Raw genomic sequence first — 25,536 nt, forward strand, 5'->3', positions numbered from 1 at the left:
TAAATGTTTTATAAGTCTTTTTCCCCCCAAATGGCTAAAAAGATTGCTGAAAGAAGTGACTTAATTCCTCACTGCTTATTTTTGGGCCTGGGACCCTTAGGCCCACCCGTAACACAGCCCCTGGTAGGTATGGTAAGTATCTCAGAGCACCCAAATTTTCTGCAAAGATTCTGTTTTAATTAGCATGAACAATGAAAAGGCTTTTTGCAATAACACTGCCCAACAGCTACATGGTGCAAGGGGGAAAGACAGTTTCTAAAATGCATACGTGTTGGGACATATCTAATAAAAGAAATGGGAACGGATGCTGACTAATCATAGAAACAATCTGATGATTCAGCTGCTGTTGATTCATGTCTTATGTCAAGAAGACTGCAAGGTGCTACGCATGGTGCCAAGTAGAGATGAACTGATCTGACCCTGGTATCTGGTATCGGTCTGATATAGACTCAAAAAGTGAGATCAGATATTGCCAATCCATAGGGCTGTTCTATTCAACTCTGTTCTATGCTCCCCTGTGTTTGAAACAACATATGTGTGTATTACATCATCAAAGCAGTAGATCTGTGCATTTGTGCAGTCTATCAACTGGTTAGGTAAGGATTTGATCCCAGATCCTGCCATCACAGGTGTCCATGAGCAAGACACTGACCCCAAACTCTTGGTTAGTTGTTCCTACACAGCCACTAGGGGCTCAGATGCCAGTGTTGTCACTAGTGCCGGTCCCAAGTCTGGATAATGGTCCAGAAAGGTATCAGCAGCGAAAACTTCTGAATTGACAGTCGATATGCCGAACAAGAATCAGAAACTAGAGATTCGCTGTAGTGACCCTGAAGAGAGAAGAGCCAGACAAAGAAGAAGATCAGATTGGATCAGTATCAGCTGGCACTGAGGCCCAAGTATCAGCATTGGAATCTGGTCTTAAAAAGTTGGATCGGTGCATCCTTAGTGCCATGTTTTGGAATTTATCGGCTGCTCTACAAAACACACCAACAAATAACTCAAATATCAAACCTAGCTCCTTTTAATCAGAATCAATCAGCCTTTATTTTTCAGGATGGACCCCTTAGAAACAGATGTTTTTTTATTGCACAGTCATCCAAATAATCTGACAGCAATAACTTTTTCCAACATAAAACTGTTCTTCAAACTGCTTTAACATAAGGACAAAAGGGTAACTTCAGCAAAACACATAGACCTGATGGGAAGGACTGAAAAACTAAGTGTTAACAAACTGGAACAATCGTAGCTCTGCGTCCAGATGGTCAAACTGTGCTGCTGTCGTTAAGGAACGACTTCAACCTGTGCTTTAAAAAGGTAGATTTATCGTTACCCAGTGATTACACCTTGCCCCCTCCTCTCTACCTCGACCAAGTGTGGTCTACTATAAACAGACAGATGTTACATGTGGGGTGAAGAGGGGAGCTGCCGGCTGTAAAGACCATTTCCTCCTCACCTTCACCCACCAGCAACTCCCTTCAAGCAAGATAGAGTTCCAAGACTGACATTCACAACACCCCATATTTTATCCTCCACACTCACACACACACACACACACACACACACAAACATAAGCTGTACAAAGAGAATTCATGCATGCTCCTCTCCACTCCCTCTTTGGTCTCAGTGCAGCTATGAAACTTTATACGGGGGAACACAAGCACGGGACACGAGAACACACACTTTCTCACTCACACAGAACAGCCACATCTGCACTAAACAGTTTCCAAGTGATTCCCACATCCTAATTGGACTGGAAGTTTACAGATTGCTTCATAGGCACAGACGGCCACTGTGCCTCAGCTCCTACTCTCTAGAGTTTCTCACACACAGACAGATGCAAACACATTCCTCCACAGAACAATACTGCTTTCTCTCAGACATGGTAGAAATGATAAATTTGTTTAAGTTCAAACACTCAAATTCTGCTGAAGAGGGTATTGTGTGTGTGTGTGTGTGTCTGAGCGTGTTCATTGTATTCTTCATTCTCACGGTAACACACACGTCTCCTGTTCCTGCTGAATTGTGGAAATCGTTCCCTCTCACCACGGCACCGTGGCATTGAAACCTCCATAAATTCAATTCCTCGCTGCGTTTGGAAACCCGTCGTCTCAGCCATAAAATTTCACTCCTCTGTTTTTACGATCAGACTCGCTTAATTCAATCAGTGTAATAGAAGCCGAGTCACATGGGCTTCCCGCTCGCCTCTGTGGACGACAAACATGACTCCGACGAATGAGATCTGTATCAAACCGCTTTTATTTAACACACAGAGAGTATTTTATTTCTACGGAATGGCTTTAACGCAGTATAATACGATCTTTAGAGGAGTTTCAGTTTAAAGTTGAAGACATTTCTGAACATAATTCACTAAAAAGAAGCTTTACGTTTGATACAGGAGGGACGTTTCACTGCTTTATGGTTTGTGGTCTGATCCTAGGAGTTACAGAGATGATCATAAAGTGTCAATAAACAATAATCCAAACATTGGTAAGAGTAGAAAAACAGTTTCAACCCTCCTGAAGGTCTTGAATAACAGGAAGCATATTCTGTTTTTTCTATATAAAATAAAAACAGCAAAAATTATACTTCTAGAGTGTTCACCAAGTTTGCTTTGGTGCTTTTCCACTTCTGCATATTTCTGCACTAGGGATGCACCAATATGAAAATTTTGGCCGATACTGATTTCCAATATTAAGATTTTTGTCATGGCCGATAATAGGGGTGGGCATTGGCAAGAACCTCTCGATACGATTTGTATCACGATATATCACAAAATTGTGATATATTGCGATATTCTGCACAATCAACTAAGAAAAAAAAGAGATGATGTTCATGAAGATCAAAGTATTACTCAAAATTAAAAGGACCAAGGAAAACATTGATGTCTATGGCATACTGACTTGCTCAGTGCAACAAAACCCAACATTATCAAGGTTAGAAATTAAATTTTTAAAAATACTTTGAGAAGATATTTCTTATACAATCTATGGACAACACACAGTGTAGTTGCTCATTGGCGCCATCTACAGCAGTGGAAGTACAGAAGGCATATTTTGCTTCCAACTCGGCCAAAATACAAATTTTTATTTATGCAAAAATATCAAAAATATAGAATCGATATTGTATCTGAGGTCAAAGTATCACGATATATTGCTGCATAGATATTTTTAACACGCCTCTAGCCGATAACTGATATCTACCGGTATCAATACTGGTGAAAAAAAAGAAACAATCTCAACGCAGATGATGTGTCGAGGTAGTTCAGAGAGAAAAAGTGGCCTAATTGTAACAAAATACGACTATGGAGAGGATTGAAGGATGGAAAGCTCAAGATGAATGTTATGAAAAAAAGTATGTTTTGTCTTTTTTTTGGATCAAAAACAGGAATAGAGACATGAAAGAAGAGAACCCATTCTTCTTAAGTAGTTTTGGTGTTTACTTAGTCATAGAAAACAATATTTTGGAAGTCTTGAAAGATCATTCAAGCTCTGTAAATGGCCAGCAGTTAATGAGTAAATATCGGCCCACTTTTACACAATTGGCCAATACCAATATGTTAAAAAATTAACCAACATTGGCCAATACCGATATTGATACTGATATATTATGCATCCCTATTCTACACCATCCTTCATTCCCCTCAAACCAAATCCGGGTAGCCTCATAGCCCTGAGGGATCCTTGAAGGCCTTGTATTATAAGAAAACACATTTTGTCCTTTTCTATACATGTACACTTCAGTCAATCCTCCAGTACAACAACCCTGAGAGTGTGGAAGCGAAAAAGCCTCTGCACTGTTTCTGCAGCCCACCTCCTGGGTAAACACAGCTTCTACAAGGTGCTGTGAATTTCTCCTGTGATTCTGTGGTTTTGCAGTTGACAAGTCAAGGCTTGTAGCCATACACAACTTTTGTTTTATTTTTGGTTGCAAAAATCCACAAAAACATCTATATTCTACCTCAGCACCAGAGAACCAGAGCAAACAGTGGTTTCTTCTTTTAGCTTCACCAGCTGGTGCTTATTTGTTGGTATGTGGCAGCCAACCCAGTCCGTACAGTTACACACGAAACTAGAAAATCACTCAGAGAGCGCAGACCTCCACCAAGCATATTGTGATTGTCACCAACACTTTAGTCCTACTTTAATGTTATACTCCCTTTCAGCAGACTGTCTGCTACAATTTGGTGTTAGTTGCAGGTTTGTACGATAATTTGTTTCCTGACAGTGTTGGAAATGATGATGACCCACTACATATTTCATATTCTGGATCTTAGTATCCAGAATATTGCCAGGATCTGAATCATACTTTTACATCTGTCAGATGTCTTGTGACCTTGACTTGTATTGTTTTGCGAGGCAATCCGACCATTTATGGTGGAGTTATATACACATATGGTGACAACGGCCATATCTCTCAACGATAAAGAATACTTTGAACAAATCCTGGATCCAGACAGTGATCCAGATCACCTCCAAAATTTAATCACTTCTTTCTTATCCCATTTTGAACATTTTCTGAAAATTTCATCCCCATCTGTTTGTTACTTTTTGAGTTTTGTTGTTCACAGACAAACAAACAAACAAACAGACAAACAGACTCTCCCAAAAACATAACCGCCTTGGCGGAGGTAATGAAACTCAATTTCAAACCATGACAAAACATGACGTTGTGAGTCTGGATGATGTGTAATGTACTGCTTTAAGTTGTGTTTGTTTTGGTGTTTTTCCACCTCTGCATATTTCTGCACTAACTTACATTTCAGGTAGCCTCCATGAGCTTCCCCCATCACTGAGATCGATGTGTGGATGGATGAAAGACATGGGCAATTGGTGAAACTAATAAATGTCACTGGTGTAACCAATGTTTCTCAAGAAAAATCTGATATTGCACAAAAAAGTTACCATTATCAGTCTACTACACTGTAAAAAAATATGAAATTCAAGACAATTGATCCAAATGACCAAATCAGTGCAAAAAAACACATCATCAAGTTTAGAAATTAAATATTTTGAGTTGATATTACATAACATATAACTTATTTCATCAGTACACTTGCACAGCTTCTAGGAAAATGAATTGTTTAATACTTGTCGTGCTTTTATGGTTACACCACTTGACAGTTAAATGGGTCTGATTCTTTAATTGAATGAAAATGGTATAAATGTCATATAAAATACTATAATAAGAAAAGAAATGCAAACTACACATTTAAACAAACATCTAACATGTTGTTTGAACAAGTTTAAATCATATCTTTAGATTTGGACATCATACCAACCCTTACTTGTCCAAGACACTAAGGTTTGAAACTGAGATCCTCCAAAACTGAATTTGTGATATTTTCTGCAAACCAATTTTCAAACCAAGAGAACAAGGACATGTTGTGAACAGCTAAAAAATCTCACAGGACCTTCAAAACAACTCAGCTTGTAAACCATCTCTACAAGCTGTAAAAAGGTAGCATTAAAAAAAAACACTCAAGGTCTGGGAGGTTTAAAAGTACAACGAGGCATTTTGTCTTCAAAGATTGTAAAATTTAATAACTCAATAAAGTTTTAATGGTTCCCAAAAGGGAAAGTGAGAAAAAAATGATGGGGATATGCTTGCTTTTATTTTTTGAGGGTCCAGCTTCCTAGATTGGGAGCTATGTCACTTTATTATCACTAATTTGGTCTGATGAAAAGAGTAAAATCCAAAACTGATCTTAGATAGATAACAGAATAAATGAACTCCATCATTAATGAGAAGCTGAAATACAATTATGTTTAATAATAATCTAATCAAACATCATTTTCTTCATTGCTGTTTGATTAAAGTCTTTATTAAGAGTGAGGCTACAAAGCAGGAACAGGAATTCAGCTGGCTGCCAGTCAGGAAAGATTTTAACGTTTTAAAACTCTTAATCTGAGCCTGTGGAGACACGCTTTGAAAACACAAACTATAAATGAAATATTTCATCTGGGATTTCATGGTGTGGAATTGTATAGACACTGTTAAAATGAGCCGAGGCAGAAATTGGATGGTTCAGTTGTGAGGAAAGAAATACTGAAGAACCGGCCACTACAATAACACGTCTCTGTGATATGAGCTCTGTGATTACAAATTAAGTAGGGCGAGTCCATAGGGAGCAGAGGATCGATCAGACAGTACTAATGGATTAGAAAGGTCCAGCTAAGATGCTCTGATATCTGTCAGCTGCCTCCGTGTGTCTCCTTAAATGAGTGACGTACCGCAGATCGATGCACAACGATCAGACCCACTGAACATTCAACTGGCTGCTGATCAATACCACTTAGCATCCCGTCTCCCAACCTCCAGCTAGCATATTGTGACAGAAGAAGACTGATGGAGAAAGAATATCAACAAACACACACACACACATCTCTCAAAGCGGGTTGGTTGGTGTCAAACAAAAGGGCAGCATCTGCTCCTCTGCTCTGAGAGAGAGCAGGAGAGAAGAAGAGACAACCCTCACATCGACATTTCGCATCAATACACAGAAGTGCAAAAGAGGAGCGCTGAAGATCTCCTCCACTTGACAAACTGACATGCTCTGCAGGAAAATACTCCTGTCTGACTCCGCTGCCAAGACTTCCCTCCAGCCAAACGCCGTCTGGTGCCAAAAGTCACTCAAGCATTTTTCTGCACGGGGCATGCACCACGCAGAGTGCCTCGTTCTGCTCCTGCATCAGAAATACTACCCCGCCTGGACCAGTGACCCATTCACTGTTTCACTGGGTGATGATGGGATCCATATGGGCCCAATTATATTTTCTCTTCGGAGTATTGTGGAGTGTTTGTGCAGGAAAACTCTGGCTGTGCACACTTGAACATTTCTAGTAAAACCCAGGAGTCGTGCTCTTACACAAATTTGAATCAGGGAGCTGCCAAGCACAGCCAGAGTCTTGGCTGAGGAGGCCTAAGTTTTAGGCCTTGCTCAAGGGGACCATAATATTAGCCAGAGAACAATTGTGGTTTTTCTCTTTCTGAGCACTTGTCCAGTTGGTAGAATCGACCACCTAGTTTGATTTCTACAATTAAAAACACTCTTTCCCACCAAAATTACTGAGTATGAAAAGCCAATCATTGAAGCAAACATCAGGCTGGTTTTGGGATTCGTACTCCTGCCACGCAAATGATCAAGTGATGAAAAAATACCAAATGTCTTGACAGGTTTGGGAACTCAATCATTTATTCTTTAATCAGACGGTTTTCTCAACGTTTGAGCCCATTTTATTTGGATTAAAATCGGGTTCAAATACCCGTGTTTACACAATATTTAACTTTTCAGCAGTCTGGCTGCGAGTATGGAAGATACTGCCCTGCTTGTTGAAAATCATGTTTACACTAATCAAGGCGAGTTAAAACAAAAGTAACTTTTAGAAACCTCTAATTAAAACCAGAACAGATGATACATCTGCTCCCGTATCCAATTACCACGTGTTCTGAATCAGAGAGTTCCACTTTAGACGTTTAAGCTCGCCGTCCAACTTCATCCGCCACCAATTAGGCAAGCACAATTTCAGCTGGATGACAAAGACTTTATGTTACGCTCCAGACAAACCTCACGAGAGAGGAGCGACGCAACGCCAAGCAGCTCTGTGTTGAAAAGCAATGAATCATGCCCAACACTGACAGCACCCAGGATTACATTCAGAAGTGGTGAACAATCAGGGAGAAGTCAACACTTGCTCATACTTCATTACAGTTGTATAATGCAATGATTCAAGTCGATATAAAGTCATGTCATCTGCATAGAAGGATTTCCGTGACTTATTTCATAAAGCAATAACGGAAAATGTTTGAAAGCAATGGATTTCTATCATCTTCGCCTTTGATATATTCAAGAAGGCTGCACTGTTGACAGTCAAATTGAGAGTACACATGCCAAAGACTCATCAGTTTCAGTTTCTCACAGTCAGACGTGCGTTTCGTTTACATTTGGCTTCGTAAACCTGGAACATTCGAAGGTTGGATTTTGGAAATTTCAGCTAAGAAACCCAAAACCTCAAATTCAGACTGGAATGAGGGATAAGAGCAAAAGAAGTGGATCGAATGATAGAGCAGTTTGGCGTCAACACAACCCGGATATCAGAACTGGATCTGAATATAAACCCTGGGTCTGAAGTGTCTTTATTTGATCTGGCTTCTATCAGATGCCTCTCAAGTAAGTGTCGGCTCACGTTCCAGACCAGGCCAAGACGAAGTCCACAAATCATAGCTGGATGAGGCAGAGAAGGAAAGAGCTTAAGAGATGAGGGTTTTAAACTCACTGCATCCGTCCTCGTCACTGTGGTCCCCGCAGTCGTTGTCGCCGTCGCACTGCCACTGTGCTGGGATGCAGGTACACTCCCCGAACGCGCTGACTGCACAGGTGAAGTGGTTCTTCCCACACGAGCACTCAGCGCTGCCCTGAACTCCTGCAAACACAAAAAAATAGATGATTAGTTTTAATTAGACGATTGAACAGGTCTAATTTTTCATTCACGCATCACTGACTCAAGGTCAAAGTGTTTTTTGTGGATGTTGACATTTCTCAAACGGAAAAAACAATAACTAAAACATCCAGGACATAAAGGAGCTACAGGCCGGCAACTTCGGAGTCAGGAGAGGAGGAGTTTCCTGTTACACACATGGCAGGACTGTGGTTTTGTGGTCCTCTCACCATGTGACTTCTTGCTTTCTTGTCCCATGATGATATATTCACCCTCTTAAATGGCTCCACACTCAACCCTTACCCTCCTCCTCTCATATGTCTGACAAAAACAGCTTTTAACAAAACCATATCCATGTGTTAAAATAAAAATCCACTTGGTGTAATTTAAGGCAAGATTGTGAAATAATGGGAAGTTTTTGGCCCTACATATGTTTCACTTCAGTTTCAGATTGCACTTCATGCGTTGTATTCTCTCTTATTAACTCCTAGCTCCTCATTCAGTCTCTTTTTGCCTCTTGGATGACATCAGCACTTTAACTCTCAGCTACAACGACTCATTAGACACCTTTGATTTCAGGGTTTTCTGCCAGAAACTTGTGCCACACTAGTACAGACTCCTCAAGCTCAACCCGAGTGAGGATGTAAGAGGCACTATCTTCCTATTACAAGTCAGTGTAGCGTCAAAATGATTTTAAGGTAAAATAGTTGTAGAATGTTGCATTAAATTGGTTGTCTGTTTGATTTATGCTGTGGCGAAATCCCCTCGTGTGGGACTCGCTGAAGATTAAAACTAACTCAGTTCAAGTTCTCTGAATCACTGATCATGTTGAAAAGTTTGGAGATTTAAAGCAGGGATCAAATGATTGGAGACTCTCAAGACCTTACACATGTGACGTCAAAAGGTTTACAAAAAACAAACTGATTGATCATGTCTTGAAGAGTTTCACACACATTCAAACAACAACATTCTTTGATGCCCTTTATTTGGTGTCCTCACAAAGCGGTTACACAGCTTTGATTAATTCTTCTCTCTCAAAGAAGAACATATAAGATGTATATCATCCAACTCAGAGCACAGTTTGTTACAGAAAGTCCTTGGTTGGTTCAAGTCAAGCAGCTCACAAATCATCCTCTGAGCCCTTGGGGTATTTTGAAGTCTATGAAGGATTGTCCTATCTCAAAAATTACATTTCGAATTTAAAATCAGCTGAAACTCCATCAAGTGTTTAGCTTTAAAACTGAGCATCAAGATATTTTGATGCAGCAGATGAAGTGGTTTCTCTGAGCACAGACCTGAGTTGGTTAGATACAGGAAAGTTGAACTTGTCAAGGCCTGATTTGATACTACAGTTTAGCTCCTTTGTACCAAAAAACTAGGGCTGTGACGATATTTTTGGGGTGCCGATTCGAAGTTAAAATGCAATTTTTCAATATTTACAATTTTTGTGATTTGTAGTTTGTTTTTTTCACACCAGACCATGTGAAAAGGTTAAATGATGATGATAATGTCTACAGACTACATCAGGAGTCATATCTTCCCATAAAATGCACATCAGTGCAAAAAAAAAGGGGGTGCAAAAAAAAAAAATTGGTGCAAAAAAAGTGGTGCAAAAAAGACTTATCGGCAAAAGAATCCTGAGTTTGATATTGTCAAACAAAAAAATCCTGATATATCGTATTTCAATTTTTTTCTCCCATCCCTACCAAAAACTATAATAAACTTAAACCTGCTGAGTATGCATGAAAACAGAGAGCAGAGCAGTGATACACACAGTATGCATGAAGACGCTTGACTTGAATAGCGTGCAAACAGATTTCACCACCTCCCTCCACACAGTGACAGGCTGGGGCCAAAAAAAAAGGCCCTGGGCTTTTTTCCAAAATTTAGGTCCACAACTCATATGCAGTTTCATGTTTGAATAGTTGCAAGATACAACTCCACAAGCCTACTAATTACAGATAAAAACATTTAATAATCAATAATGTAATGATAATGGTGGTGGTTAAAAATATTGATTGATCAATGCATCACAATATATCCTCAACCTATTCAATATCGATTCAGCAAATCCTCTGATTTGATTCACCTCCTGGCCAGTGGGAGGCACTGTGCCTGTTACTCACATTGTATGGACGAGGGCCTCACGAGACCAAACAACAACAAAATGGCAAAGTTCACATGGGCATGAAAACCAAAAATCAGTGCATTTAAATCAATATCAAATTGAATCAATATCAAATCGCAACCTGAAGAATTGAAATTGGATCGAATCGTGAGGTTCTTGGCAATACCCAGCCCTATATGGTGATGTCATTTTATTATGTTCTACATTGCATTATTGGTTTGTTCGGGATATTTGGTTTGTTTGCTCCTCCGCTTGTCCGTCCATGCACTACTGGAGGATGCTCTGTCTGAACTTTCTCCTCTTGGCCTGTCTTGCGTAGCTCAACAGGCCCACTAAATATCTCTGTAAGATTTCTACATTTGACACCTCCACCTTTAGTGATTTGGCCTTTTTCTGTTTTGATTCTTGCCATCTACCTTCCTATCTGACATTTTCTTTCCCTTTTCTTTGTGTTTTTTTTTCGAAGTCTGGTGTCTCTTTCCCATGTAATAAACTGTCGCATTGGTCCCCTCTGTTGTTTTGGTGCTAATGTCCCTGTTTTTCTCTTCTGATGAGCCACATAGGCCACATCAAGAGACTTCTACAGAATGTCCCAGTGGTCAGTCTGCCCCTGCCTACACATTCACACTGGAAAAACTGAAATCTTATCAGGCGTTTTTGTCTTATTTTCAGTAAAGAAAAAAAATCTTTTTAGACTAAAAATGAGCCACATTCAACTGACCAGTCCAGAAAAATGTCTTATTTCAATTGTTTAAAGACAAAAAATAAGATCTGAATTGCTTGGAACAGGTTAAAAAATCTGCCAATGGAACAAGAGAAGAGTAACTTGTATTAAGATATATTTGTAGTTTTTTTACAATTATTATTTTTGTACTTGTAACAAGCAATTCAGACCTTATGTTTGTCTTAAAACAACTTAAAACAAAACTGAGCAGTTGAATGTGGCTCATATCAAGTATATCAAGAAAAAAATTACTAAAATTAAGACAAAACCACTTGATAAGGCTTCTGTTTTGAGGGGTGAACATATTCTTCATTTCATAAGTGCTGTGAATCATCATTTATCTGATTGTTGTTTTTTTTAAGGTACCTGGTGTTTAAGTACCAAAAGCTTCGACAGCCTCTGTATAAACCACGGGTCTCTACTCCACTCAGGAAGTCGAACACACGGCATCACTTCTTGCAGCCGTCTGCCATGCAGATTCCCTGTCACCGCTCCAACGAGCTTTGTTCTATAAACTCCAGCCTAATACTCTCCATACAGCCACGCAGTGTGTCATCATGTACAAATGAGACTTCCCAAACCCCCTGCCCCGTAGGCTTCCTGCTGTGTTATTGTGTTAGTGATTAATATGGTTTGAACTGGACATGTTTTGTCCTTCAAAGAGAGCAATAAACACGCCTGATCTTAATATGAATGACTTTCATTAAATGGATATCTTCTGTCAGGACGTAAAAATGTGCTTTGAATGTGTGACTGGGGGACAGGATTAAGACCAAGAGGACACAGCTGTGTTGCCTCAGGTCGGCTTTGGGATAAAATATTTGTAACCTTCAGCGTGTGAAATGAGCAGTGATGTTTCCAGCTGAGATTATTTGTCAGAAGAAGAACAGGAGTCCTTAGAAACCAGTTTGAATGTTTCCTGGACTTTCTGGCATTCAGCTTCTTATAAACACAGCTATCTTTGTACTTGTGGTCTCTTGTCAGGAGTTACATGTGTCCTCGTTGGCCGAAGACTTTTCCTTCTGTCCCTCTGAGCTCAAAGTAGTAAATCATTCAGAAATCTCTGACAGTCGACCACAGATTGAGACAGGCTCCATTGCCCTGACCTGAGGCTGACAGGTATCACAGCGACCAGAGTAAACAGCCAAAAAAAAGACACGAAACAGCTTTGAAATTCACGCTGCAGCAGCCACTTACTCTGATTAGTGAAAAATACCTCGACAGCTGCAGAAAGAAGGTACTGTCAGGGAAAAATGTTGACATTTTCAACGGATGGCCCCACAGGCAAGCAAGCCACTGGATATGATGGCCAAAAAACATTTTGGATGAATGCAAATTAACCTTGCATCAAAGCAAAACAGAGGGAGCAATTTGAGACAAGAGCATGGGAGCATCTGGGTGTTTCTAAAGGTGGATTTTTTTTTTAGTTACTTTTTAGGGTTTTTATGCCTTTAATTGGACAGAGGAGGATTGTGGATAGAGTAGGAAACAGGGCAAGAGTGGGGAGTCATATGCAGGAAAGAGGCCACAGGCTGGATCAAACCTCACGGGGTGCTACAGGCTAGGGATGCACTGATCCAACTTTTCTGGTTCTGATACAGATACAGATACCAATACCCGGGCTTTGGGTATCAACCAATACCAATACAAGTGTTAAATAATAACCTGCATGCCATGCTTTGGGATAAAACCGGTAATGTTTTGGGTAAAAAGCAGAAAATGAGATTATGGAATTACTGAAGTTAATATTTATTTTAACTATTAAATATTTAAATGTTTACGATCAAAACAAGTCTTCAAAATGTACAGCTCTTTTCAAATGTTAACTTTTATATCCTGTTGACTGGTAATGCAGCAAAAAACAAAGAAAGTGAATTAGAGGCAACATTTCAAATCAAATAGCAAAGAACGCTGGTAAAAAAAAAAAAAAAAAAAAAGGCATAGAGCTGTTTGTCTGGATGGGCACCATGACTCTCTTTCCACTGATACTGATCCAGCTTTGAGGGGTAAGGATGCACTGATACCCAATACTACCAATTGGTCTTGGTGCATCCCTAGTTTCAATAAATATCAACTTCAGTAATTCCAAATGTTCAATTTTTTTGTCTTTTAGTCAAAACATTACCACTCTTATCCAACAGCAGGGCATGCAGGTTATTATCTAACACTGGTATTGGATCAGTATTGGTATTGGTCGATACCCAAAGCCCTGGTATTGGTGCATCCCTTGCAACCGACAAGGTCAACAATTTGCAGTTTCCGTAAAGTTATGCGGCTCTTTTTTTTTTTTTTATCAACTGCTTAAGTCTTTTCTTTTTAATATCGACTAGAGACACACCGGTCCAACGGTATCACATATGGTTCTGATTCAGACTCAAAAAGTTAAGATGGAAATAAGTGACAAAGAGCTAATCTATTGATATCAGTTCTATAATCTTCTATGACTACAACCATGTGCAAGTTTTACATCATCAACGCCTGAAGGTCACACTTGTTTAGCAAAAACTGACAAAACTTTCAATATGTGCAAGTCTAATTCCTCACTTATCCAGTCTTATATTAAGATGTACAGAATTACAAACCGATACTGATATCAGATCAGATCAGTCTCGGTGTTGGCCAATACCAAAGCCTGGGTATCTGGACATAAAAAGATGGAACCGTGCATCTCTGGTACTCAAAACTTTGTCACTTTCTTTGTCATGTTTGGTCTTGTGCTGATTGTCAGTTATTGTTGAAAGAAAGTTGAATCATTCACAGTAAACTAAATCCACCAACTCATACAAATAAAGTAACCTTGAGCCTTGTGCTCAGCCGGCGATTACTTTGACATTTGTGAGGTATGCACTCGTGCCCACCTCCACGGATCAATCATTGTCAAACTGATCAGTCAAACCAGTTTTTTGTGATCTAGATCGTCCGGCCTTGAATGAACCTGCATATTTATTCCGTCAGTGTAACACTTCACTGACTGGCCCTTTAATTCAAATCCGTTTGTGCACACTGCTGGCATGTGTACACAGACAAACATCCTAAAATACAAAATCAAACACACACATGCCATGCCGTACATTTACACAGGCCTGATTTACCGCTGGAGCGCATTAAAAACACAGAGTCACCACATTTACAGACACATCACAGCAAATCACATCCAGGAGAGGAAATAAATTAAGGTCTCCCATTTAGCTCTCACTTTGAAGCCCATTAATGACCATCTGTGTGTGTGTGTCTGCTATTTTGCTGAAACTGGCCCGCCGCAACAAACCCAGAGTTTCTTGGAACCCTGCGAGTGTGTATGTGTGCATGGATGTGTGTGTTTGTGTGTGTGTGGTTCCTGGCCTCCTCACAAAGGCATCAGTCAACCCAGGAGGGCCTGGCAGAGAGCGCTCAGTAACCTTCAGATCCCTCCCACAGCACTAAATTAATGGCCTCTTTCTTTTTCATCCCCCTCTCCTTCTCTTCATTCTTGTCTTTCCACCATCCCTTCTTCACCCACTCTGTCTTTTCTCTTCTTCCCCTCTTTCTTTCCTTTCTCCTCTTTTAATAAGAGGGGAATGAGGATGTCGTCATCCCAGTCTTTCCGTCCTTAAAGTGGCCTTTCTAATTTAGGACCCTGGGGGTGTGTGGTGTACCCTCAGACACAGACAGGTACAGACTAAGGCCTGAAAATCCTTCACTAAGTCTAATTCTTCCTCAGTACAACACAGAGAGCCTACACTGCTGTGCTGGATTTGTAGCTTTAAGCACATGTGCATATTATCCAGATATATGTGCATGTGGGTTTGCACCGGACTAAATTAGAGTCTGTGAGCTGGAGCAAAAGTTGTGTCAACATGAAGCCACATCACAGGCTGAGCGTTTGTCAAACATGCTTTAAAAAGCAGAAGCCACTGACTGTGACCAGAGCGAGAGAAACTTCCAGAGTTCAGCAGGGACCCATCACATGAAGGGGAACAAAACTCTGCTCTATAAAGACTCAGGTCTGTGTTTTTCAAAACTTCAGAAACAAAAATATTCAAGCTTCATGGATCCTTTACTTTAACACTAAATCACATTTAAATCAAATAACAGGAGCAGAAATCTGTCTCTAAGGCTGTGTTCACACTGCAGACCTTCATGCTCAATTCAGATTTTGGATCTAATCTGATTTTTTGTTTGGCAGTTCTCATTAGATGAACAGCTCATACTTCTGAAGTGACTTGCATGCTCAGTTGAACATTAATGACGACATGCACAGAACGGCGTTCACAGGAATTGACGTGGTGGCAGCCAGTAGTAGGAATGCAGCGGGTATCGGTCGGAAAGGATTGGTCCAAACTTGACACTAAGGCTAAACTATGATCAAGTCTACAAGGTATAAAATTTTACTATCAAACAGTCATTTCTGTAAATTCCGAAGCATTTCAACCAAACTGCTGTTAGACATTTAAACACTTTTAGTTTAAATAAATATTAACTTCAGTAACTACATATGTACTCATTTTTGTATTTTACTCATAACATTACCAGTCTTATCCCACAGTAGAGCATGCAGGTTATTATTCAACACTGGTATCAGGTCAGGGTCGGTATCAGTCGATACCCAAAGCCCAGATATCGGTATCAGGACCAGAAAAGCTGGATCGGTGTATCCCTAGCAAGTAGTCTTAAAAGCTGGTTTAAAAGAACTTTAAGGGCCGTCAACATGTCAATTGTTTTAGGATGAAACACAAAGGTTTTTGAGTGGAATTCCTCAGTGGCAACGCTGACGTCACACTAAACTTTTCACGTTACAACGTACTTTGCACTTTCATTGTAACAACTTAAACGACCATACACCAACCGAACAACAACGGTAAAAATGGCGGACTACCATGTTGTGTTTGTGCTGCTGAATCTGCTAATTCTGCTGACTTCCCTTCAACAAAATATGCATCTGTTGCACCACTTCTACAATCAGTGAGAACGCATTTAACCAGATGACCAGAGGAGGGAGGGCAACCAAAAGACCCTACAGATCTATCACCAACTACAGGCCTGCCATGCATACTACAACATTTTCAATCCCTCAGTGATTCTGTGTAGACGCAGATTTTTCTTTACGTTTTTCTGCACCCAAGCGTGACTCCCGCCTCTGTTTCTGTCAGTGGCAAAGAACCTTTTCTTCCTCTTTGGGGTTTGTTTGCAGTTAGCAAAAGAACTTATTGGTGCATTACCGCCACCAACTGGACTGGAGTGTGGAACGAGAGATTAGGTGCTGAACTTTGTCTCTCCAGAATGACCTCCCATTAAATGTGACCTTGCTGTTCAGATACGGTCGCCTAAAAAAAATCTGATACGTCACAGATTCAGTATCATATTTGAAAGTGGCTTAAATCTGACTGGAAAATGTCAATGTGACTTGTGCTTGTGTTATTTTTGAGCCAAAGAATCAGAATCAGGTCAGAGTTTTGTTTTTTTTTTCAATAGGGGGCGATATGGGAAGAATATGTCAGGATTTTTTTAGGTCAGGATCAGGATCTGGGTTTTACCACGTGTGTTTTTCCATATTCAGACTATTTTTACCTGCAAACAAAATTTTCAGTCCCAGATATTTCTGGTCCTGCATTCTGAACCATTTTCATGCTCCTCTTTTTGCCTTTTCTTTCATAACTTTAGTCCCATCTCGTCTCCTCTAATGTGTTTGCAAGCTCATTGCAGACAATGCACATTGTGTTGCACAGTCTTAACTCACTACTTTATAGGCTACTGTAAAAGTTTCAGCAGTTTATAGGTAAAGCAGTCTGTCACGTTTGAGCATTTTTCCCACACATCCTGGCGCAATCACTGTGAGAAAATGTCAAAATCAAAGCTCGACAGCCGAGCTTCAAGGAAGCAAAGCACTGCAGGGTTCAGATGAACAGAGACGGAAAAAGGAAAAACAAGTTCCTCGGTTGTGCAACAGAACTCATCTTTAAACTGGTGCCACTGTTGTGTGAGACATTACAGTGTTCATTGTAATCAGAAGACTTGCAATTTGATATGAAGAAGAAAAATGTTTATTATGAACCCTCATCATAACCAAACATGAAGTAGAGGCAGACAGAAGAGGCAGATCTGGACGTTGACTGATGTTACAGATAATGACAAGTGAAGGAATGACACACACAAACTCACAAACACATTCATCATTCAAGAAACAAATATGACTGTGTTTAAGAAGCAGCACACAGACCAAGTTCTCTTTCAGAGTGAGCTCTAACCTACTTAAGGAGTAAAGAGACAATCATCCCCACTCACTAGATTGTTATGTAAGACTGCAGACAAACACACACATGCACAAACAAACCCACACACACACACACACACACCATGCAGCCGCAGCCAGGCATGGCAGACCAGTGCTTTCATGAGCGCCGGCATGACAAGCCTCTGATGCATCACACAGATAGCAGATCACATGCTGGGCTGTTTGTGGACACACTGTGGATCTATTTGAGCTCAAACTGCAAGTTTAGCAGCAATAAATCTTTAAGCTCATGTTAAAGTGGAGCAGTACGGCAGAATCACCTGAGCTCTTCGTTTTCTCTCGAAACGCCCGAGGAGCTGAGTGAGGTAAAACGCTTAAGCATCCCTGAGACAGGATTGTGCCTGAGTACTGAGCAACTCCTCTGAACTTCACCGATGTTATCCGGCCTCTTCCTGCTGACTTTTGACAATGAAAGTCTTTCAGTAATCTGTGTATGCTTTGTGCTGTTGGCTGCCACAGAAACAGTCTCAGACTTCAGGTTTAATCAAGGATACATGATGGTGGAGATCTACATCTGAGTATCACAGAGCAGATATTCAAACAGATCAGATTCAATAACTGTGATTGAGCCCAGAATGTAACTGGATGCAGTCTTTGGGAGGTTTTCTGTTCTTTTCCTGAAGACGTGTTTTGAAGCCCAAAGATTGCGGCTGAAATATTCAAAATGCTGACCCAAACTAAAGCCAAACTGCTCTCAAAACCTGCAGACAGATAGAGTTGGGGTTGAAGCCTTGTTGCCTTGCAAACGTGTCAATCAAATCAGCCAAATCAATAAGTATTCATTCAAAGGATCTATTACCTTTGATCTAACTAGAACCCATCAGTTGTCAAATGAATAAAAATCAAAGCTTTAACTGCTTTTATGTACTGGGATGTAAACATATTACAGGAAAAAAGAAACAAATTGGTGTTGATGTCCTCCCTCGTACATCAAAATTATGCATTGGTGGAGAAAATTTAAAAGATTTTCAAGGTTAGGGCCAAAAAATAACCAGTAGAGGGTGACGGCAAAAATCTTGGGAATCTGGTTGTAGGTACCTCAAACCTTCGAGGCTGCTGTAAACTAGGCACAACTTCTGTTCTGGTTTCTAGTGGTAAGAAGAACAGCTGGTGCCAGAAAGAGCTACACAGCTGCACAAAAACTGCACAAAAACTGCACACTGCTAACTTTACAACTTGAATGACCAATATTCCAAATTAAACAGTAAAAATCTCTGTTTAACAATTGACTTAATTGGCATCTCCATGGTTTTTGGAGATAGCCTCAAGAGGACACTTGAGGAACTGCATGTTGTAAATTCACGTATGTTTCATTTTTCAGCACTGGTTGCTGATGGCCAATTACAGCTGAATGAAAAGTCACATGAAAGAGTCCAATGTCAGATGATTTACCTGTGAAACAAAAATCTGACTTTTATAAAAGTGTTGACTTAGATAAGATAACATAAATATTTATCCAAAAATTAGGAAATTTACAGTTTTACAGCAGCAAAGTGGATAGGGCACATATGAGTATATATCATAGCAGGGACGATAATGCTTCTATAACAATTTTTGGGGTGCCTATTTCATTTAAATTGCCATTCTTTAATGTTTATTTTATTTATTTTTTTATTTTTAGTTTTCTTTTTTTTACACCGGACCATGTAGAAAAAGTCAAACGATGATGATGATGATGTCTACAGACTATATCAGGAGCCATATTTTTCCATAAAATGCAAATCACGTGAGTCAGAGAGAAACATTTCACCCTCTGCTGGAGAAAAGTGGGATTTTTTTTTCCAATCCAATTTCTAAACAAAGATTGAAATTAAGAATTTAAAAATATATATATATATATATATTTTTTTTAAGAGTCCGGATTTTGATATTGTCTTAAGAAATTGAATCTTCTCTTCCACCCCTAGAATATATATCAAAAAAAATTATATAAGTTTTAACAAAGAAAAATGTTTCTAGAACTATTAAGAAGACAAGAACTACGTACTGAACTAATCATAAAAGTAAGAAATGGAGCACATAAAGACTGATTGCTGCTTATTTTTAAGTTTTAATTTAATCTTTAAGTTGTTTTCAGAGACAGAACTGTATCCTCTAAGATTTCGTTCAAAGGTGAAAGTGAAGAAGATCAGATTTAAACCACTGATGCTGTGCAATAGCTGTGGTGCAACCAAACCTTGAGCAGGTTGTTAAAATGTAACATTAAGTTAACTTCTTATATAAAGAAAAAAAAAACAACTGAAAATCTTGTTGGTATGAGAAGTAGTGCCAGTGTCTACATCTTCTGAGCTTTCATTTCCAGTTAGCGGCAGATTAGATAGGCTCAGACTTGATCTCTTGGTTTTGGCAGGTAAATCATCCGAGTCACCACATCAAACCCAAAATCAAATCAGGCGATTAACTGAGTTCAGAGAGAAAGCTCCCGTCTCTCCTCAACAACAGGTGGTGCAGGCAGACGTGTTGAACCTGCGCTCGAGGCCAACAGCGAGGCAGACAGACGACTTAACTATTACTTCACCTGCTGCCAGAGGCTGCTGGTGTGAGATCCGTGAGTCAGAAAGAACCTTCGGTGGAGAGAAAGAAAATAAGGACCACCAAAGATCCTGCTCCTGGTTACTACACCTCAAACTGTTTAAACACACTGGGTGTGAAACTAGACAGGTGGTCCACCAAAAGCTAAACAGAGATGATCCCACAAACTCGTCCTGAGACCACGTCTAAATCTGACCCTCCTACACATCAGCCGGCCACCAGGAGCATGTGTTCCCCCAACAAACCCAGCCATGTCTCAGATCTCTTCTTCACACTTTCTGTTGTGAAACAGTTAAAAAAAGAGTGTGAAGAGCCGAGGAGAGAAGGGCCAAAACACACAATGGTAACTCGGCCTGGTGAGCTGGTGGCCACATGCTTTGAACGATGTCAAAAGGCTGCCAGTTAATTAGGCATGGACCTCCCTGGAGACTACCTGGAGGGTCGGAGCTGCTTCTTTCACTTTAAGAAGCGATAAGTGGGAAATCAGGGGGAAAAAATGAGCCATGGCGATACAATGAGTGAGATAGAAACATAAAAAGAATGGAGCCGGCCTTTTGTCCGTCCCCTGTCTTCCTGCCACCATGCCGCCGCTGGTGTTGAACTGTGAAAGCGTCACTTCACCGAGACAGCTGTGACTCAGCGTGTCAGCTACTGTTCAACCTTTCCAAACCGGTCGAATTCAGCTGCACAGCACGCCGTTGCGCAGTGCTGCACAATGAGAATGCGTCCTACCTTGCTGTCAGGCAACAGTGTTCATTCTCTGTCACGTCTCGCCATGTGAGACAGCGTCCAGGACGAGACGCCTGACTGCTCGTGTTTACAGGACGGCTGCTCACCTGTAATAACTGTCACTCACTGTCACTCTGAGCAGAGACGACAGGAGCAGGAAACTGTCCCAGAGGAGGAAAATACCACCTTACAAGGACTTTCTTATTCCCTTTCCTAGCCGGGGCTGTGGCTCCAGTTTAAGGCTACTTCTAAAATACTCTACTACCCCTATGGAGACATGCACAGGTGATGGATGGCAGCACAGTTTGGCACTTTATATGATATAAAAAAATGAATCAAGGTAAATTTAAATATGCCATCAAATCCTATAAGAAGGACTTGAGGGTTTGTAATTTTAGCTCAACAAATATTAGTCAAACTCAGGTAACGGGGCACCTGGTGGCTGCCAGCTTCAGCAGCTCTCTATTTGTTGTTGCTTTTTTTGACTTGTTTTCTTATCTTCTTAGCTTCTTAGCTTTTTTTATATTTGGAGCCTGTCATTACTTTTTATGTCCCATTTGTTGGCCATTGACACTGGTTGGGTTTGCAGTGATGTTTTCACTTTTTTTTTGCTCCAAAGTGTATCCACAGATCCTATGTGGAACCGTGGTTGCATTGTTTACACACATGATTTCACCTGTTAGCAGCTAAGAAGTGACGACAACAACCTGTGCTTCCATCCACCGTTAAGGGAATCGTAAGATCTATCTCCAATAAGATAGACAAGCTAGCCATGCTAACCAGAAGGCAGAGTAGCATCATGCTATTCACAGACAAGGCTAACGGAGCTAACACCAGACACAAACGCCACACTGGAAGGGCAGGACACAGGATAGAAAGACTGAACAGACTGGTGAAGAAGTCCAGCTCAGTCCTGGACCCCGTGGAGGTGGAGGCTGACTGGAGAATGATGGCTAAGCTGTCATCTCTGATGAACATTTTTTTCTCGTTTACACTTGATATATTATTCTTTTTTTAAAATTCTTGTTTATATATTGTATTGTCTTGAATGTTTTGCACTTTATTTTTCCATGTCTTGCTATTTGTGACTCTAAATATACCTTAGGGGTTAATAAAGTACATTCTATTCAATTCTGTTCAAACAAATTTTAATTTATTACAACCCCAGGTGCTATGTGCAAAGGAAGTGTGCTGAATTTTGACTGTTTTCTGGGTGTCTTTTTACCTTAAAGGCACTTTTTAAGAGTTTTTTAAGTGATCTTAGATGTTTTAATACATTTTTTATACATTTGCCTGTACGTAATCCATGATTTAAAATGAGATTACTGGTGCTAAAATCAGCTATTTCTTAATGCTAGTATCCATGGACAGCTTCGATTTTACCAGGAAAACACAAATTTACAGCACTGTCCCTTTAATGACAAAGTTTGCTTGTTGTCATGTTTCAAACGATGGCTCCAAGTAACTACAAATAAATATGTAACCTCCCTGCTTAGCATCTTGGAAAAAATAGTGTTAAAAAAGATAAATAGAGTCAAAAGGAATTTCCTTCCACAACAAATGCACAGCTTGGGAAAAGTCATGTCTTAATGACAGTAGATGATGGTGCTCATGGGAAACTGAGTCTTTTTATAGAAAAACACTACTGAAACACTACTTACAGAGGCTTTAAAGTTCTGCTCACTAGTTTTCAATATTCCTAAAACCACTTTATTCCCAAATATGGAGTAGAAAATACACATAGCAAGGCCATGACTCAGCTAAATTCAAAAACACGAGGGAAAAAAGTTCCTTGGAAAGGAATATGACTCAACTTTATACCCCTGAAACACTTGTTCCTGTTCATCTCCCCTAAGGCTAAATTACTGGATGCCGAGTAGCTCTAACGGCCTTTAAAGTCGAACAATAAAGAAAAAATGCAAAATGTGGCTAAACGCTTGGCAAAGACTTAGCGTTGCACTGGATTCAGCTATTCACCCATTGGCTGAAGATCCCCTGACTCCAGCAGCATCCAACTGCAAAAATGATTTTATGATATCTCCAAGGGCATCTCATCGGTGGCTGTTAAAGAGAGAAGTCTTCCTTGTTTCTTCCAGCAATAAAGCAGTCAAAATCCACCCTACTGTTTTGGTTTTATTTCCTTTGGGTCAGCAAGACACAACAGAGAGCTTGTAAATTAAACTGGGCTTATTGGACACTTTAGGGCTCATTAACTCCAGCAGACACGCTGCAGAGGGACAAATAAACCCCTCGTATTTAGCTTCCTAAAAGCACAAAATGCACAAGCTAATGAGGCTAATTCCATCATGAAGTTGTTGGTTAGGAAGTTTTCCTCTTCATGTCTCAAATTTGCACCAAATAACTTTTTTTCTGGGCGCTTGAAATCCTTTGAGGTGGTGTGCGTTTCTTAAATTGTTATGGATTTAATGAACAAAGCTAATGAAGAGAGCTCTTAAAACTGGAGCAGTTTATATGAGACGCTGAAAATAAAGCAGGAAGTCTCATTTTCCAGGAAAAACTAACTTTCTGAGTTTGAGTTGACCTCACTTCGACAGACTGTGTCACTTTAATCTTCCATCTGTTTCAATCACACTTTATAAAAATTAAAAAAGAGTTATTTTAAGCATTTTAAAGGTTGGGAAAGCTGCAACTGACAGCTGAATAATGTCTCTTTATGCTTCTACACAGTTGAAGGACGTTGCTTTTTAAAAGCAGCTTAAAGTGTCACAGCTAGCAATGCCTGATTTACAAATCAAGCAGACGACATTACCATTCAGGTGGAGTCATGTTTCTGTCAACATCAAAATCCAATATGCACCTTCCTTTAAGCTCCAAGCAGAGCTTTGAATTTTAAACACTGGGCTGCAAAAGTTTCCACACTGACGGTAACTCATCCCTGTTTGGGCCTGTAGTACAGCTGGTCTGTCAAAGCTTTTCTGTGATGATAAAATAAAAGTTCACTGCTGTCGTTGCAAATAAAGTAGAGACAACATTTGACTGGATAACACAGGAAATATGCACAGACAGACACCAGTTCCTGCATTTGGTGGCCAAGGTATACATAACAAACAAAGACACCTATGGAAAGAGAGAATAAGTTTAAGGTGTGGAAATTTGTGCTGTTTTTTCAACAATCTGGTAATCTCAGAAACAATTTTAGGGGCTAGTTTCAGCTGTCTGTTCAGTCCAAGAAAGTTTGAAATAGGAATGGACATTTGAAGCTAAGTAACTAACAACAGGACATGTGCTGCTAGAAATGCTAGCATGTCGTGTTTCTGATGCCTGTCTACTGGTGTCTATGAGCCATGTCTCTGTTCAGAATCTCGCAACACTACACTTGAATTTCCAGCAACTGCTGCTAGCATATTCTTAATCTTTTGTTATTTGATAAACTCACCATTCTTCTTTTCTTCTTCTGTTGGGTAATGATGCTAGCTTACAGCTTCAAGACTCACTACAGCAACTGTGGTGGGAATATTGTATTAAAACCAAGCACTAGGAAACACTGTAGCTGTGAAAACTGTAGCTACCATTAGCAGAGCTAGCACCAATCAGAAGTCTGAGGTTGCATGCTCCTGTTTACATCCTGGTAGTAGAGCATTACTACATTATGGCGGCCACAGCTGCTGGGTGGCCACAGCTACAGATAAGACAACAAATGGCCAGCATTTCATGCCAAAACATCATATAAGTTTAATATCAAACAACTGTAATATCTAGATTAGTTAACCAACTACAGCAAGAGTGGCAAAATTCAAATGTTTGCTAACTGTAAAGGCCTTTGCACACTGAGTTTCTAATCTTCAGATGTGGTTTTTGGATTTGTAATCCGAAAAAATAAGTAAAAAAAAAGAAAGGTAAAAAATGAGTAAAAAAAAAAAAAAAAAAGAAAGGTAAAAAATAGATGAATTAATATTTAAAAATAAAAAATAAAAATAAATAAATAAATAAGTAAATATAAGTAAATAAATAAATAAATAAATACAAATAAAATAAATAAAAAATAAATACTAATAAAAATAAATAAACAAATAAAAAAAGATAAACAAAAATAAATAAATATATAAATAAAAAGTCAGGTAAAGACACCTCGCAATTTGATGCATTATTTTTCAAGTAATTACAAAACTTCACAAGTCTTTCTTTAAGTATACAGACATAACCTGGAATTACAGAAAATGTGTTGAAAAATGTGAAAATTGGACGTTTCAAGTAGCCCACAGTGTCCATGAACAGTCAAACAGCCCTGGGAACAGGCCGTTGCAAAAAAAATGCAAAAATTTGAACCCTTTCCAAAAATAACTAAGATTGATAAAAGTTTCGGGTTGAGTGTGCAATCATGACTTACATGACATGGGATCAAATTTCTTTTTAAACATCAATACTGTTTGAAAAAAAAAATCTGTATGCAAAGGCCTTAAAGCACATATTCCTTTAAAGGCAGTAAAGTATTGAGCATCGTCTTTCATCACTTATAGCTCAAAGCAGCCAAATGGTAACAGGACACAAAGGGGTCTCGTACATCTCTGACAAGCTTTTTCACTGTTGGAGCAGAATAAGAGGAAAGCTTTAGTCTGTTTTAATGCCAGTGTGGTGGAATCACTAATATTCATGGCTCATGGTTTAGGCTCTGGTGACTGAATCAAATTTGGTTGCCACATGAGAGTGCCCTCATGTAATATTTAGAGGCCACAAAGTTACTTTGTTGCCAAAA

At 39.7% G+C, this 25,536-nt stretch overlaps 1 protein-coding gene across 3 annotated transcripts in view; it reads right to left on the reverse strand.

Moving 5' to 3' along the window:
* lrp4 (low density lipoprotein receptor-related protein 4) overlaps window positions 1-25,536 on the reverse strand; it is a 182,100-nt gene that overhangs the window by 95,333 nt on the left and 61,231 nt on the right. For all 3 annotated transcript variants that reach the window (XM_074665989.1, XM_074665988.1, XM_074665990.1), the window contains exon 2: window positions 8,277-8,423. In XM_074665989.1, the coding sequence (XP_074522090.1) occupies window positions 8,277-8,423 (147 nt within the window). The remainder of the gene's footprint in view (window positions 1-8,276; window positions 8,424-25,536) is intronic.

This window comes from Halichoeres trimaculatus, unplaced genomic scaffold (assembly GCF_033239565.1).
Source record: "Halichoeres trimaculatus isolate MK-OKI-2021-1 unplaced genomic scaffold, fHalTri1.1 fHalTri1_scaffold_3, whole genome shotgun sequence".
Lineage (NCBI taxonomy): Eukaryota > Metazoa > Chordata > Actinopteri > Labriformes > Labridae > Halichoeres > Halichoeres trimaculatus.